Consider the following 16,184-nt stretch of genomic DNA (forward strand, 5'->3'; position numbering starts at 1 on the left):
TGCAACCTAATGGCCTGCAGACCTGATTTGGCCTCCTTTGGGTTTTAAAAATTAGGCCATTTCTCATAATTTTTATCCATTTCCCTGGGAACCCTGACTGGAACAGAGCAGTGGCCACTCCATTCCAGTGGGGTGTGGTCACTCAGTGTGCATGGTTTCCACCACTCCGCTGATGCACCATCAGTCCTTTTCTTTCATCAGTCTCACACGCTTGGTTTTTGCAGGCATCTGAGCATGTAAGCCTTGGCCTACAAAAATATGATAGGATATCTTTACTGAAAACAAATATACTGCCATTAAAAACCTAGACTCTTGTTAATATAAAATATATGTATATATAAAGAGAGAGATAGAGATAAGGGCCAACTTGCTCACAGTGCAACGAAGAACAAGAAAATTACCATGAAAGGGATTTACATTTGCTCTGCCTCTAATTTAATCACAATAGAAAGAGGCCAGTTAACTGCTGCACATGAATGTAGTTTTGTTTTCATCAGATTTTGTTTGCCATAAAGTGACCACCAACGGCAGAGTTCTAAAGGCCTGCAGGTTTCCAGGTGTGTCCATTAGGTTTGTTTTTTTGCTTCATTGTCAGAATGCACCCCATCAGATTATGTCGTTTGTAAAGCCACCAGTAATTCTCTCTGCCTTCCTTGGGTATATTTTAGGATTGCAAATGAAGTGTAGACTCCCCTTATCTCCTGTTCTTTTCCTATGCCCCTTGGACTCCTTGCTCAAGTCCACTTCTTACTGGAAGACTTTCTGCTTGTTAGAAATGGTACTGGTTTTGAAATGACTTCCTGCTATGTTCCAGGAAGGGGTCCGATTGTTCTTCCCCTTACCTTTCCACGAACGTCTTTGTTAAGGTCTCAACTCTAGAGGAACATGTAAACACTCCTCCACTTGTTTCTCATGATGAGTGAATTGGGTTTCCTCTAAACCAGGTTGGCTAAAAGGTGTATCTCCCATGTATCAGTATCCATGGTAACATTCTAAGCAAGAAGGAAGCATACAAACACCACTCATCCGCCCAAGAAATATCAGGATGGTCAGCAAGCAGAATAAAGAAAAAGGCAGTTCTTACACAGCAAATAGAAATCCCTTTATATTGTTAAATCTCGTCATCTTCTCTCTTTGCCTAACCTCCCTTCAAAAAGCAGCCCCCTATTTTGTGGTTTATATTCTTTACTAAGGCAGTTATCTCTATGTGATTGTATTTTCACCATTATAGTAAGTTTTTGTCTTTCATTTTCACAGAAGATGAAAAGGGAACAGAAAAGGGAGGACTGAATCCTGGGGAGCATGGAATATCTTCATGTCTTTTAATTCTATCAATGTATTCTCCTTTCATTCAAACAGGATATTAACCAAATCTGTTTTCCTACAGGATAGCTAAAAAAAACCCCAAAAAACAGCCACTCCTTCCCCAGTGCTGCTCCCTTCCCCCTACAATGTAACCACGACTTCTCAGCCTGCACGAATTTAAATGAGGATTCTTGGCAGATGTGATGAGACAAACCGCCTGTCATTGGTGATACAGTTTATGAGCTTGCTAAAGCATATCTTGTCCCCATGAAAGCCAGTCCTGGCATGCTTATGTGTGCAGTAAAGAGTGTAAAAGTGTTGCAAAGGCATCACGCATGTGTTAATTCGTGCTGCAGCAGCATGAATCACTTCCACTTTGACCTCATGGTTAGTCTGCTGCCCTAGCGGTATTTTCATTTCTCTTTAACACACACACACGCACGCACACACACAGCTCTGTATCCCTCTAAAAGAAAAATCAAAATAAACAGGACGGACCTGGGGGAGTATGTGTGAGTGTGAGACGCAGGAGTGTGTGTATGAGTGTGCGCGCATTTCTCTCCCTTATTTGTCTCGCTGTGCGTCTCTCCCAGTACCCTCCCCCTGCCTCAATTATATTATTCCCCCAGCCTTGGAAGCCGCTCCCCGAGCTGACGCTTTGATGGCATCTGCAAGCGTTTGTGCTGATCTTATTTCTGCCCCCTGAATATTAATTCTCAAAGCTGGTAGCAATACAGCTCCCCAGTGACGGGACCTACTAGAGGCAGGCGGGGGGAGCCACCACCAGATCATAAGCATAATAATAATACAAAGGGGAGGGATTCTTCTTTAACCGAGAGGCAAGAGGCAGGAGGCAGAGGAGGGAGGGGGGGAAGCGATGAGTTCGACAAATACATGGAGCCCAAGAAGCCCTGTCTACGCGACTCCTGTATTTTCGCAGAAAATGACGGTGTGGATTCTGCTCCTGCTCTCACTCTACCCGGGGTAAGATGAGAGGTTTTCGGCGTCGTTTTGTTCCGGAGAGCTGGGGGGAGGGGTGGGCATAGGGAACTAGGGAGACCACCGGGATTTAAAGCACTCTTCCAGAGTCTGGGCTTTGTAATTTAGGGAATGTGAATATATGGGGCAGGCAGAAGAGGGAGGAAAGAGGAAGGTCACTTTCGTTTGTTAATTTACTGGATTTTATTTGTTTTGGTTTAGAGTGGAAAAGCCAACGTCATAAAGACTGTGTTTGGGGAGCAGCGTTTTGATATTACTGCAGCTGAGGTCGAGGTGGGCTGGCGGATAATTGCCGGCTTTGAGGCCATGTTGGAGGCGTTTTGGGTGGGGGTCTGGAGGAGAAAACTGTAAACGGGGTCCTGGCGTCTGTGTGGGGGGAGGGGCTTTGTTCCTGTACACCAGAGTACTGCTTCCTCGGCACCTGGGCATTCTTAAGACCAGTCAGCCAGGTTTTCTTACCAGCCCCATGGACCTGGCAGCAGACTCCCTGATCGGCAAACACGGTTCAGCACCAGGGACAGCAGTCCTGGGCAGGACCGAAAAGAAAGAGGCTTGTCTCACCCCACAGGGCATCTCTAATTGTACTCGGGACACCCTGGTAGTGCAGGCAGAAGGCTGTCTTAGCCAAGGAACACTAATGATGTTCAGGGACCCTGCTCTGATTATTCCTACCCTCTCTTTGAGATGGGAGAGGGGACTGTTGGGCATGGGGTAGAGAATGTAGTTGGTGAATGCCTGGGGCAAGAGTTGGCATTCCTGCAGTGTTGAGACAATATGCTAACCCAGGCGAATGTGATGCCAAAATTGTGAAGTTAGGCATTCATGCCTTAGAGACTTGCTGCCCTTTACAGAAAAGATGGGGAGGGGGAAGATGATTTTCAAAAACCCTGAGCAAGTGTGTGCTCTGAAGTGCTTTACACCTAAATATTCTTGGACTTTCTTACATCAAAAGTACCAGGGGAAAGTCCCTCCACATAGAGTTCACCACTTATCTACCCACCTAAACAGTGCTCCCACTCCTACACACAAATATACCCTCAGGATTTCCAGCCAGAACCAAAGGCAGGTTAAAAGTGCATTATTTACATTACTTGCACTCTTCTACACTGTCATTTGGAAATAAAGTTCTATAAGATTTATTTTACCCCAATATCTCCTCCCCCCAAAAAGAAAAACTAAATATAGAAGAAAGACATTGCACTAAGGTTTTCATGGGAGTTGACACTCTTATGTTAGTTGTAGCAAGGAAAGAAAACAAGGATGGATTTAACTATTATTTTATTGAAAATTTCTAAATCTCTCTGGTCCTCCATTTTTTAGGGTAGGTGATGAGAAATGCATATTTATGATAAGGAATAGACTAGGGCAAAACAAAGAGTGAGAGCCTCTTTGTAGTTTCTAAACAGAGATGGGGGTGGCATAATTACTCATACATTCCCCCTTTACTATAAAATAGACTATTTTCATCAAGAATACAAGGTTAAGTTATAGCTTTCTTAGAAAAGCAGAGGGCCTTTTACTGGAAATGGTTTATGTGTAATACATTTTAATAGAATGGAAAGACATTTTTTTCTATTCAAAATTTATAAACTTTTTTTTCTATTTAATATTATATTCTGTGTAGCTCTTAGCCCTTTATTTGTTTCAGAAATTAGAGAGGCGATAGTTGCTTTTGGGCAGAAAATATTCTCATATTCCTACCACTTATGAAACCTGTGGATTAAAATCTAGTCAAGACAGGGAAATACATCTTTCCTTCCTACTCACTTACATCCATCTTTGTAAACAGTCTTATAACTAAATAGGTGAGGACATTTTTATTTATTGTATTTCTGGTGGTCTTATTTTAACTAAAAGGTTCTGATTTATTATTTATAACAGTATCATATTTAAGATGTCTTCTTGTTGCAACAGTCCCACCATTTTCTCCCCAATATCATGTAGTGATACATTTTAATGATTAACTCTTATCTTAGTAGCCTAGATGAGCTTTTTAAAAAGCTCTATATAATGGGAGTTATATTTCATTAAAATCTACAATAGGAGGATTTTCACATTTTCTCAGTAATGACACAGAGAATGGAGTCATTGCAATTTGGTGCAGAGGATGTGATCAGAGTTTGTTTGCTGCAATCCCGTAGAAAAAGCCATTTGAATGACTGAATAGGCTGGATGGAAATAGAAACTCTGATCTCTAAAGCTGATCCTAAAAAGGACAGTAGTGACTGGAACAATGTGGGATCCTAGGAGCCAATATGAAAGAGGCTTTTTGGGTAAACAGTGACAGTAGAACCACCTAGCAAGTTGAAGGAAAATTAAAAGGACAAAAAAATAATACTTTTAATTGACTTTTTCATTTACATAGTCCAAAGAACACATTTTCTTCCTCATTAAATTGACTAAATTCATTATGTTGTGTCTACACTAAAGTAAAACAAAAAGAAATGTAAAGTATTGGGTTGATGATGTTAATTGCTAATATCTCTTTTTGGGGTAAAATAACTTCTGATATTCAAAAGTATCTAAACTGTCACATGCCTGACTACAGTGCTGTAATGAGAATCACCTGGGGAACTTGCTAAACTGGAGCTTCCTGACCATGCACTAAAAGTTCTGAATCATCAGGTCTGCAGTGGAGTCCAGGAATATTCATTTTCATAAATACACCACATGTTGAAGAAAAGTCGTATATTCTTTGCTGATTCCCAGAAGTTCATTCATGACCATATTTAACGTTACAGGTACTTTGAACATTGCTACTTATTCAACTTAGCTCAATGAGTCAATTTTACATACAAAATTTACTTGTATGTGAATCATTGAGTGTATCATACTAACCGTAAAGGATAAGAAATAGCTATAAAGAATTTTAATAAACCTTTCCAGTGTGTGAGAAAACATTGGCTAAAAAAACATGCATACATGTATGAATGTGTGTGTGATTATATTCAAATTATATACACTCCATGTACTATTAATACATGCAAGTTTTTAAGCAAATTTCATAATTTTATAAACTCTCTGAATGTAACTACATTTCCATTTCAGAGTATAAATACCCTACAAAGAGGGAGGAAACTGGGATGCAACAGAAAATTATTTAGAAAAAACAGTAATAAGTGCTAGAAATAAAAATATTTTTATTTCTATTAGAATAGAATGAAATTTAGAAAAGCAGCTCTGAAAACTGAGTGGAAATTACCTTTTTGTAAGTGACATTTGCATTTATAAGGGAAATCTCTATTTGTAAGCTTGTCTTCCTCTCTACTAGGAGGAGGAGGATTGCTAAATCTCTAGAAATTTATCTATGGAGAAGTCAGTGACAAATCTGCATAGCAATCATACCCTATTTTACTGTGCTTTTCCTGATAATCTCCAATAATTAGCAACCCCACTGCCCAACATCTCTTGATTTTAGCTGGAGATGATACTTAAGGTGGTGGCTTGGGTCATTTCAGGGAGTGAATTATTCAGTTTCCCTGGGTCTCTCCCATGTATACAGGAGGTATACATGTTATTAAACTTTTTTTTCCTCTTGCTAATCTATCTTTTTATTACAAAAGTGTGTCAGAAAATAATCTAGAAAGGTAGAGAAAAATTATTTTCCTCCCTACATGGTTCTCCAAAGTACTTCTGCTAAATTCACTGAATCACAGAAAATTGGTTAAAAGTTATAATTAGTGCAGTTTAGGAACTGTTTGACCACCATGGGTGGCAGCACAATTTAAGTGCTTAAAGATTCATGGTTTCAGTTGGGATGGGCACTGCAGATGTGTTATCCTACTCAGGTACATGTGAAGGGAAGAATTCATCCCTCTATTACTGGGTTATAAGATTAATAATATTGTCTCCATTTATTAATAATGTCCCCATTAATAAATGTATGACATCATCAAAGTGAGAAACTAAACAGTCACAACATAATACTAACTTCAGGCTTTCAAACCTACTTGTGTCATGTATATACATACACTGAACCAAATTTTTATATTTAAATATACACAATTTATATATTTTTAATGTATAAAATATATTTAATAATACATAATTTAATTTTTACTAAAATCTGTGAAGTAGTTATTGTGAACATTAGAGTAGGAAACTGAGATCAAGACTAAATGGTTTGCTTAAAAACGATTACAAGTAGCATAAATTAATAAGTATGTATGTACACAGAGATGGAAGTGTATGTAGATGTATATTGATAAGTAAACATACATATATAATGTGTGCATGTATATGTATATTAACACACACACACACACATGTATGTGCTGTCATCCTGTGGTTCCTGTCTTGTGCCCCTCCAGGGACTAGGGAATGACTGGGACCCCCCACGATTGTTAGTCCCATGCATGACCTGCCAATAATGTTCAGCCAAATAGTGCTTTCTCTTTTCTGTAGCTGCCACCACCTACCACCTACCCAGTACGTCTCACCATTTTGTCCAAACCCCAGCAGTATCACAGACAGCCTGTCACCTCCCAGAAGTAACTCCTGGGCTGTGGCCCTCTCAGTGCATCTTTTGTTAACTATGCCCTTTTTTGTTTGAATGAAAGATGATTTGGAATTGTCCTCTCAAAAAGGTATTTAAAAAAATATATTTACACACATGATACTGATAACTGGTTATATTTTAGATCTGTCACTAATTAGCTTCAGATTTTTTGACCAGTTTCATCCAATCAATACTGTTTTCTTCTAGCTGTAATAACTAGTCAAGAATATGTACATTTATCAGCTTTAATTTTTGTAATTATCTATCTTCAGACAGTAGAATCTAGAACAGGTACTTTACATCCAATCAGCCCATTGAATAAATTAAAATACTGAATCATCTATATAGTGACTTGGTTTGAGGTCCTCTGTGTCTATTAATTACACCATCCTTAAATTTATCTTCTTATTTTGATTAAAAGTTCTAAACAGAAACATTTATAAATTATCCACTATTTAGTTTTATGAATTTAAGAACATGTTAAATGGTATTATTTAGACCATGGATCAAATTATGCTGAAAAAAAATTTCTTAATGCTTATGCCTATGTAAATAAAACATAGCTTAATCTACAGTTCGGTTATTACCCAGGAACTTAACTGCATGCCATCCCATTTTCAAAGAAGAGATCTTGCTCTCCTTTGAGCTATCTCCACAGGATAACTTGCTCAAAGTCGTCTTGCAGTTTTGCTTCAAAAATCCTTACAAAAGTGAAAGATAAAACTGAGACAACTATACTATTTAGGTAGAAATAATATTACTGCTTCTGTGCCTGGATATCTCTATCTTCAATAATGTAGATTTTTAAGGTTGACATTGTTGATCACCTCAAGAATACAGGCAACTGCTTGATTAATTTTGGCATGTGATAATATCAAAGTGTTGAAGTTTTAATTTCTAGAGGAATAAGTTATAATTTCTAGAAATTGGGGCTTTAGTTTTCTGAGAATGTTTGCCTATGCATTCTTATTCTTTCTTTCACGTGAGTTCACTGAGGAAGTTAATATTTTATTTTTCTGCTGTAGAGAATGAGATATGGAGAGGTTAAGGGACTTGTCCAAGTTCTCTTGAATATTAACTGTAGAGCAGGATTAAGACTCCTGTAGTGGAATGTCCAGTGTAATATACACCTTACACAAGTAGAGTTAACTTTTTTCTTTCTAAAGGTAAGAAAATAGATTGTTTTGAATGTAAAAGCCCTCTCCAGTTTGCTTTACTGGTAGGGTTATTTGCCATCATTTCTCCCATATTCTAAAATATAAATATCCTTTAAAAGGAAATGAAAAGCTCCTTCTAAATTACACACTAGTGGATTCGAGTAAAAATAAATGAACTCCAAATAATATGAATCCCTATCGTATTAATGATATGAATGCAGAATAAGGTAATAATTCTATATCATTATAAAATCATTGTATTATTCTACGGATAAAATGCCATGTAGTGTTAAATAAGAATTGCTGATATTACACTCTCCACCCATTCATAAAGAAAACCTTATGTATACCAAGTAACATAATAGTGGGGAAAACAAAGAATACTTTCTAAGCAAAGATCCTTTGTAATAATTGAAACCCTGCCACGAACCCAAGTTCAGTTGTAGAACCAAAGTCTTTGAAGTGAGACAAATATATAACAACTTCTGTATTTTATTTAGGCATATTTAAATACAAGGGCCAAAACAAACTGTATATATCCTGTCGATATAATCTTAATAGGAAGAAATAAATGGCTAGCTCTTATTGATGTCCCTGTTTTGCAGGTTATTAATCCCTCTTTATAAATGGCTTTTGAAACACATTTGAAATATAATGATAGAGGAAAACAACTCTAGATATAAAAATATAGATATGAATTAATTTTATAATTAATTCATTAAGGGAATAGTATTTTAGCCAGGTCTGTGCTAGGAACTAGGCATATAATTATGGGGCAGGAGAAGCCATAGTGCTTCCATCATGGATTTTGCAATCTTACGGGTAGCAGGCAGTGATCAAAGAAGTTTATAATTATTAAGTTCTAACTCCTGGAAATGCTGCCCAACAGAGTCACATGGTGCTATGAGAAAATATAACAGCTTTCTAGCTTGGTGAAAGCACAGGTCAGAGAGAAACTGATCCACAAACAAGCAGAAACTGTTCTGTAATTATCTAATCATATAATAGGTTGGCTTTAATATTGCGAAAGTATTTTCTTGGTTGCCCTTAATTGGAGAGGTTTTCACCTGAAAAATGAATGGTAGTTTTTAAGAGAAGAAATTGCTGTAAATTTTTTTAAAGGTTCTTAACTATCTTTCTTTAGTACTATAAAAATTATTGATGTGATAGACAAAGGGCTATATGAAGGACAGTTAAATAAAGAAACATGGTCATATATGATACTACTTCAATATAGACTAAATTTACTGAGTGGCTAGTTGATGGATTTTTACTCCACTTCTTGTCCAGTAGGCCTTCAAGTTGTATGCATAAAATGGATCTCTTTTCCAACTACCACCTCCAATGGATACATCTTATCTGAATTTTAGTCAATCAAATATGAACAGTCTGATGCAGATAGGGAAAAAAGAAATGTGACCCCCTTGAATATATACACCAATTGTGATATTCAAGATTTCAGAAATATAAGGACATGAAAACTTGGATGCAGTATGTTCAAGAGATATAGTGAATATTTTGAAGTTTTTAAGATTTAACTGCAAAATACACTGTATGACCTATAAAAGTATGTACCAAAGGAGATTTTAGTGCCTCTGTGATTTTTTCAACATTGATAAATTATAATTTTTTGATAAGAGAATAGATATAGTAATCATGTTAATAATTACCAACTGCTTTTTAAAATCTAATTTAATAATTTTCTTTCCTTTTATCTTATTCTATTAGAATATGCAAGTGAATATTTAGTTATTTTCAAATAACCATCATTCTAAAAGCAAGGTGTCCTATATTCATGCATGTACACACAAATCTGAAACTTTTAGATAGTTTTTTATGTCATAAAAGAAAATATTTTTCCCACTATATGAGAGATTCAATGAACACATTCTAATTAAATTATTATAAAATGAAAGAATATATATAGCATTTTCAACTTGAGACAACATTCAGACATTTCCTGTTTCTTAGTAGGACAGAAATTTCCCTAGTATTTCTTAATAGGTAAAAATTTCAAGTGATAATTTTTAATGTCAATAATAAGTTGACGATGAATCAGATTAAATCATTTAACCAACTCATCTCCTTTTAACTTTTGTTTGTTGATAGAAGTCTGCATTCTTGATTTTTAAATTATTTTAAGGGTAATTAAAAAAATTGGCTTATAAAAAATGCATATGTTTGAAATTAATTATTATTCATTCAATTCCACAACAGATTGCTTAATTACTTATTTAAATAACAACTTCATTACTTATTAAATAACTACTTCATAACCTTTATAAACCATTATTGATCAAGCTACTGGAAATTATACATATTTAGAGTTTATTCTATGCCCAAGTGATCTTTATAAACTAAATTATCTTAGGGAAGTAACTTAACCCTGTAACCAACATTTGTTTTATATTTATAAGACATTTAATTGATATTGGTATATCAGAATATGTGATGTCCACTCCTAAAAATGTGGAGAGTGAACAACAGAAATACAGACATGTGTAGATATTATTATTAATTAAAATAACCTTAATTTTGTGATTTTTATTATGAGATGATACTTAAAATCTGCCTGAATTTTCCAGCAACTGATTTATTGAACATGTTGGACTTAGATAAGTATGGTTTAGAAATTATGATTCTAACTTACCTGTTGCATCTGGACAATATCTAAGGTAAATCTCACAACTGTTCCATTCATTTCCATGTTGAGAATAACCTCATTTTCAGGCATTAAAAATCTCAATCTTTCAATCTCCCATTCAGTTTACATTTTGTTCAGTTCTCTGATCAGGCCTGACCTAAAATGTCTGCAGTTTGACACTATTTCTTCACTTTTTTGTTAGGTTCCTCCTTCCCTCTTATTCTGCTGCCCTTGACTTTTACAGGATTGGGATGAATGGAGAAAGAATGGTCAAAGGAGCAGAAAGATCTTCATTTGTAGTCTCTGAGTGACAGGTGTCTAATGCTCAGTTATTCTTTCATGGGGGATTGGAGGGTTCTGTGGAGCTAACCCTCAACCTTCCTCCTTCTTCTGGGGACATCCAGCATTGTACTGTTGCCTCACCTGTGTTATATTGTATGATGGCTGATGTTTGTGACACCCCCTCAGATCCACCCCAAAGATACACCCACCCTGGCTCTCCACTAGCATTATCATGCCAAGTATACAGTCTTTTTAAGATGATTCCAACATGACCATTTTTCTGACATCCACTTAGCTCATGGGGAATGAAGGAAAAAATGAATTAATAAATAAGTAATAAACACACTCAGCAAAATTGCCTGTTAGATTCTGAAAGTGAAGGTCTTTCTCACTCAGATTCACTGCAGGGGTTGTTCAAACCAACCTATTACCTTTAGACCTTTTCAGAAAATAGGCTACAGTAGTCATTTGGACTGTTCAGATCACAGAGAATACAGACCAAATTTTCCTAAGAATTCTCCACCCATCCTGTGTTCAGAGTGTACTAGAAAGCAGGTATGCAAGTTTCCTCTTTGTGGTAGAGATAGGAGTTGCCCTTGTTACTGCTCCTTCACGATAGACATCAATGAGTGGATTTCTTGACGTCCTTTTGCAATTGCCTTGAGGCAGAGGCAGAGCAAGTCCCACCATGGGAGCAGAGGGTACAACATTGCACAGCTCTTTCTGCTCTCAGGCCGATAACCCTCTTACACAAGAACTCCTTTCTCACTGACTCCCTTAGCATCTATTGTGTCACTTCAAGGTAGTTGAAGGAAAAGAAACCCAGGGCTGATTTTTGGCCTTTAGCAAGTTCTGCTGCTTCTTGTCAGCCTGCCATCTTTGTGTTAAATGTGAGTGTGGCAGCTTTCACCTATTTTTCTCAGTTCTGGCACATCAGTTATGACAATGGAGAAAGTGTATTTAATATTCTGTTCCCTGTGCAATGCATGTCTCGCAAATATCCATAGGTTAATCTACCTTCAGTCTTTCCTCAGACATTAGCTTCTCAGTGAAGACTACACTGATTATTTGGTGCAATATTGCAAGCAATTCTCAACCCAGTACTCACAATTCCACCTTCTCTCTTCTATGTTTTATCTGCCCTGGGTATTTTCTGCCTTCAGTAATTAAGAAAATGCCTTTTTATTATATGGCTTACTGGTTTATTGTTTTTGCTTTTTATTTCTATCTCCCTCAGCTTAGAAGCCAGGATTGATGAAAGCAGAGATGCTGCTTCTTCTATTGATATAATCCAGGCTTTTAGAGAAGTGCCTTGCCTCTAAAAGATGCTCCATAATTATTTTTAAATAAAATAATGAAAATTGCATCCCTGAAATTTGATTCTCTTAAAAAAGGAATAAAGAAGACACCTTTCATCTTTTCTGTTGTATCTCACTCTTAAGTCCATCATATAGAGCTGCTAACAAAAACAAAAAGCAAACAGGTCTTGCAGTGTAGTTATAGTCCTTAAAAGCATAAGCTGTAGAGCCACACTTGACAAGGATTCAGATTCCCTCAGTCAACTTCATTTAGCCTCAGAATGTTAACACACACACACACACACACACATATATATATATATAAAGATAATTATTCATAAGATTATTTTGAGTCATAATTGATATAATACATGCTAAGGGTGTGGCTCATGATAAACATCCCTTATATGTTGTTTTTGTTTTGTTACTACTACAAGGTCATTATTTATTTCCTAGGGATATTCCTGGAGACAGCGGTATCCTTCCCCCCTCTGTTAAATTCTAAATGTTGGGAGAAGGCAGGAGAGTGGTTTCTTAATAAAAATTCTCTAATTTTCCAGTCCTCATCTTGTGTAAGGTGAGAAGTTGGGGAGAGGTCCCTAAATTTCTAGAATGCCTATACTACTCACTTGCTTTATATTATTATTATAAACTTGATAATATTTCTAAAACATGTGCATTTAGGTCCTGATATAACGAGGAAACATATGTTAGCACATGGGACTGTGTGTGCCTTTTGTGCCTGGCTTCTTTTGCTCAACATAATGTTTTTGCGATACAGAGTTATATATGTCATGAGCTCCTCTTTATTGTTGTGAATTCTCATGGTATGAATTACAATGTTTACCCATTCTCCAATTGATGCTTCCAAGTTGAGACTGTTTGGACAAAAGTGGCATGGGCATTATTGTGCAGGAGTTTCTGTGGACCTGACTTCCTTTCTCATGGTCGAATTGCTGGGGCATAGATGCATTGCTAGATGCATTATTACATTATAAGAACTTATCAAATAGTTCTCCAATGTGTGACAGTTTGAGTTGCTTCAAATCCTTACAATGTTAGGTATTGGCTACCTTTGTTTTTAGTTGTAGAAACAGTTGTCCAAAACATAACAAACATGTCTTATCTCACAAGTTTCTGAGCATCAGGTATCTAGGAATGACATAGCTGGGTTATTCTGGTAAGGGATTTCTCATAAGATTGAAAGCAAGTTAACGAAGAGGCTTCCATTATCTTGAAGGTGCTGGACAATTCACTCCCAAGCTCACTTCAATTGGCTATTGATAGGAGGTTCCAGTTCCTTAATTGATAGTTTCTTCATGGTGATGAAAAATGGAATGAGAGATGTAGAGAACACTCAAGATAGAAGTCACAGACTTTTACAATACAGTCTCAAAATTACATATCATCATGACTGCCATGTGCTATTAGTAACACAACCAACCTTGATAATTATGGGAGAGGTCTAGACAAAAGTGTGAATGTGTGAATACCAGCTGATAGGGATTATTAGGGACATACAATAATATGTATTATATGTCAATAAATATATAATATTTATCACAAATGATATGATTCATAATATTATAAATCATGGTATTTATAGTATATGGAAGCTGGTAAATTTTGGATTATAGTGAGGTGAATTTTACCTATTCAGTTATTTTATTATATTTTACTTTATTATTGACTTGTGGAAGTACTTTATGAATTTTAGATAAAAATCCTTTGTCAGATATATGAAGTAAAAATATTTTTTCTGTCTTTGGGTTTATTATTTACTTATTTAGATGAGCAAAATGTTTAATTATAAAGTGCATGTGTAATTCTTTTTTATAATGGTTAGTGTTTTGTCTGTCCTAAGAAATTTCTGCTTTCCCCCAGTTTACAAAGTTATATTTTCATATTTTTTCTTTTGTAGCTTTTTCATTTAGCTCTATGAGTCATCTCAAATTATTATTTTTATTTAATATATGTTAGAGGTTGAGATTCATTTCTCCTATACACTTATTCAATTGTTTCAGTCCCATCTTTGAAAAAATTTTCCTTTTCCTATTGACATTCCTTGGTAACTGTGAAAATGTTATCAACAAATATATCTAGGTCTATTTCTATAATTTGTATTCCATTCAATTGCTCTACTTGTTTATTCTTTTTTATTTTATTAAGGTATCATTGATATACACTATTATGAAGGTTTCACATGAAAAACAATGTGGTTACTACATTCACCCATATTATCAAGTCCCATTACCATGCCCCACTGCAGTCACTGTCCATCAGTGTAGTAAGATGCCACAGAGTCACTACTTGTTTTCTCTGTGCTATACTGTCTTTTCCCATGATCCCCCCCACACCATGTGTACTAATCATAATACCACTCAATCCCCTCTCCCTCCCTCCCCACCCACCCTCTCCAACCCCTCTCCTTTGGCAACTGCTAGTCGTTTCTTGGAGTTTGTGAGTTTGCTGCTGTTTTGTTCCTTCAGTTTTTTCTTCGTTCTTATACTCCACATATGAGTGAAATCTTTTGGTACTTGACTTTTTTCCGCCTGGCTTATTTCACTGAGCATAATACACTCTAGCTCCATCCATGTTGTTGCAAATGGTAGGATTTGTTTCTTTCTTATGGATGAATAGTATTCCATTGTGTATATGTACCACCTCTTCTTTATCCACTCATCTACTGATGGACATTTAGTTTGCGTCCATATCTTTGCTATTGTAAATAGTGCTGCAATAAACATAGGGGTGCATCTGTATTTTTTGAATCTGAGAACTTCTTTTCTTTGGGTAAATTCCTAGGAGTGGAATTCCTGGGTCAAATGGTATTTCTATTTTTAGCTTTTTGAGGAACCTCCATATTGTTTCCACAATGTTTGAACTAGTTTTACTTTCCCACCAGCAGTGTAGGAGGCTTCCCCTTTCTTTGCATCCTCACCAGCATTTGTTGTTCCTAGTCTTTTCAATGTTGGCCATCCTACCTGGTGTGAGGTGATATCTGCACTTGGTTTTAATTTGCACTTCCCTGATAATTAGTGATGTGGAGCATCTTTTCATGTGCCTATTGGCCATCTAAATTTCTTCTTTGAAGAATTGTCTGTTCATAACCTCCGCCCATTTTTTTAATCAGGTTTTTTGCTCTTTGGGTGTTGAGCAGTGTGAGTTCTTTATATATTTTGGATTTTAACCCCTTTTCAGATATGTCATTTACAAATATATTCTCCCATACTCTAGGATACCTTTTAGTTCTGTTGATGGTTACTTGTTCTATTCTTATGTCAGTACTAGATGACTTTGTTAATTGTAGCTTTATAGTAAATCTTGAAGCCAGGTAATGAATATGAAACACATTCATATTCTTTAACTAGACTGATTTGTCTATTTTATATCTTTAGTATCTTTATATATTTAAAAAATTTATCAGTTTATACAAAAAACAAAACAAAATCACAATATCCTGCTGTATCTTCATTAAAATGGTTTTGAATATACAGGTCAATTTTGAAAGTATTGCCAATTTTATAGTCTTCAGTCTTCCGATCCATGAACTTGGTTTAACTCTCCATTTGCTTAGGTTTCCTTTATTTTTCTCACTTACTGTATACTTCAGTACATATTTTAAGTGTATTCTTAAATATTTTGTGAATTTTATTTGATTATATATTTAAAATGTTATTTTCCAAATGTTCATTACTATTACATAGAAAAACAATTTATTTTGTACAGTAATTTATATCCTGTGATATTAGTTCTAATTATTAGTTCTAGTAGTTTTCGTAAATTTATTAAGATTTTTTAATATATAATATTGTCATCTGTAAATAAAAACAGGTTCACTTTAGAATGACTTCTTAAAACACAAATATGGTTTTGTTATATTGTCATATTAAAGCTTTGCAGTAACTGCCTTTTTCCCATAAGACAAGATCCAACTGTCTTAACTAGACTTGGAGTTAATAGGGCCATATATTTTTTTGTGTGCAAAATGGAGACATTTT

At 35.7% G+C, this 16,184-nt stretch overlaps 1 protein-coding gene across 2 annotated transcripts in view; it reads left to right on the forward strand.

Annotated features, from left to right (window-relative positions):
- The first annotated feature begins 1,750 nt into the window (after positions 1–1,750).
- Positions 1,751–16,184, forward strand: part of GABRG2 (gamma-aminobutyric acid type A receptor subunit gamma2) — a 98,215-nt gene continuing 83,781 nt past the window's right edge. Inside the window, exon 1 of one of the 2 annotated variants that reach the window (XM_036920399.2) lies at positions 1,751–2,289. In XM_036920399.2, the coding sequence (XP_036776294.1) occupies positions 2,183–2,289 (107 nt within the window). In that variant the 5' untranslated portion in view covers positions 1,751–2,182. The remainder of the gene's footprint in view (positions 2,290–16,184) is intronic. The other variant, XM_036920489.2, reaches the window with a different exon arrangement.

Source organism: Manis pentadactyla, chromosome 2 (assembly GCF_030020395.1).
Source record: "Manis pentadactyla isolate mManPen7 chromosome 2, mManPen7.hap1, whole genome shotgun sequence".
Lineage (NCBI taxonomy): Eukaryota > Metazoa > Chordata > Mammalia > Pholidota > Manidae > Manis > Manis pentadactyla.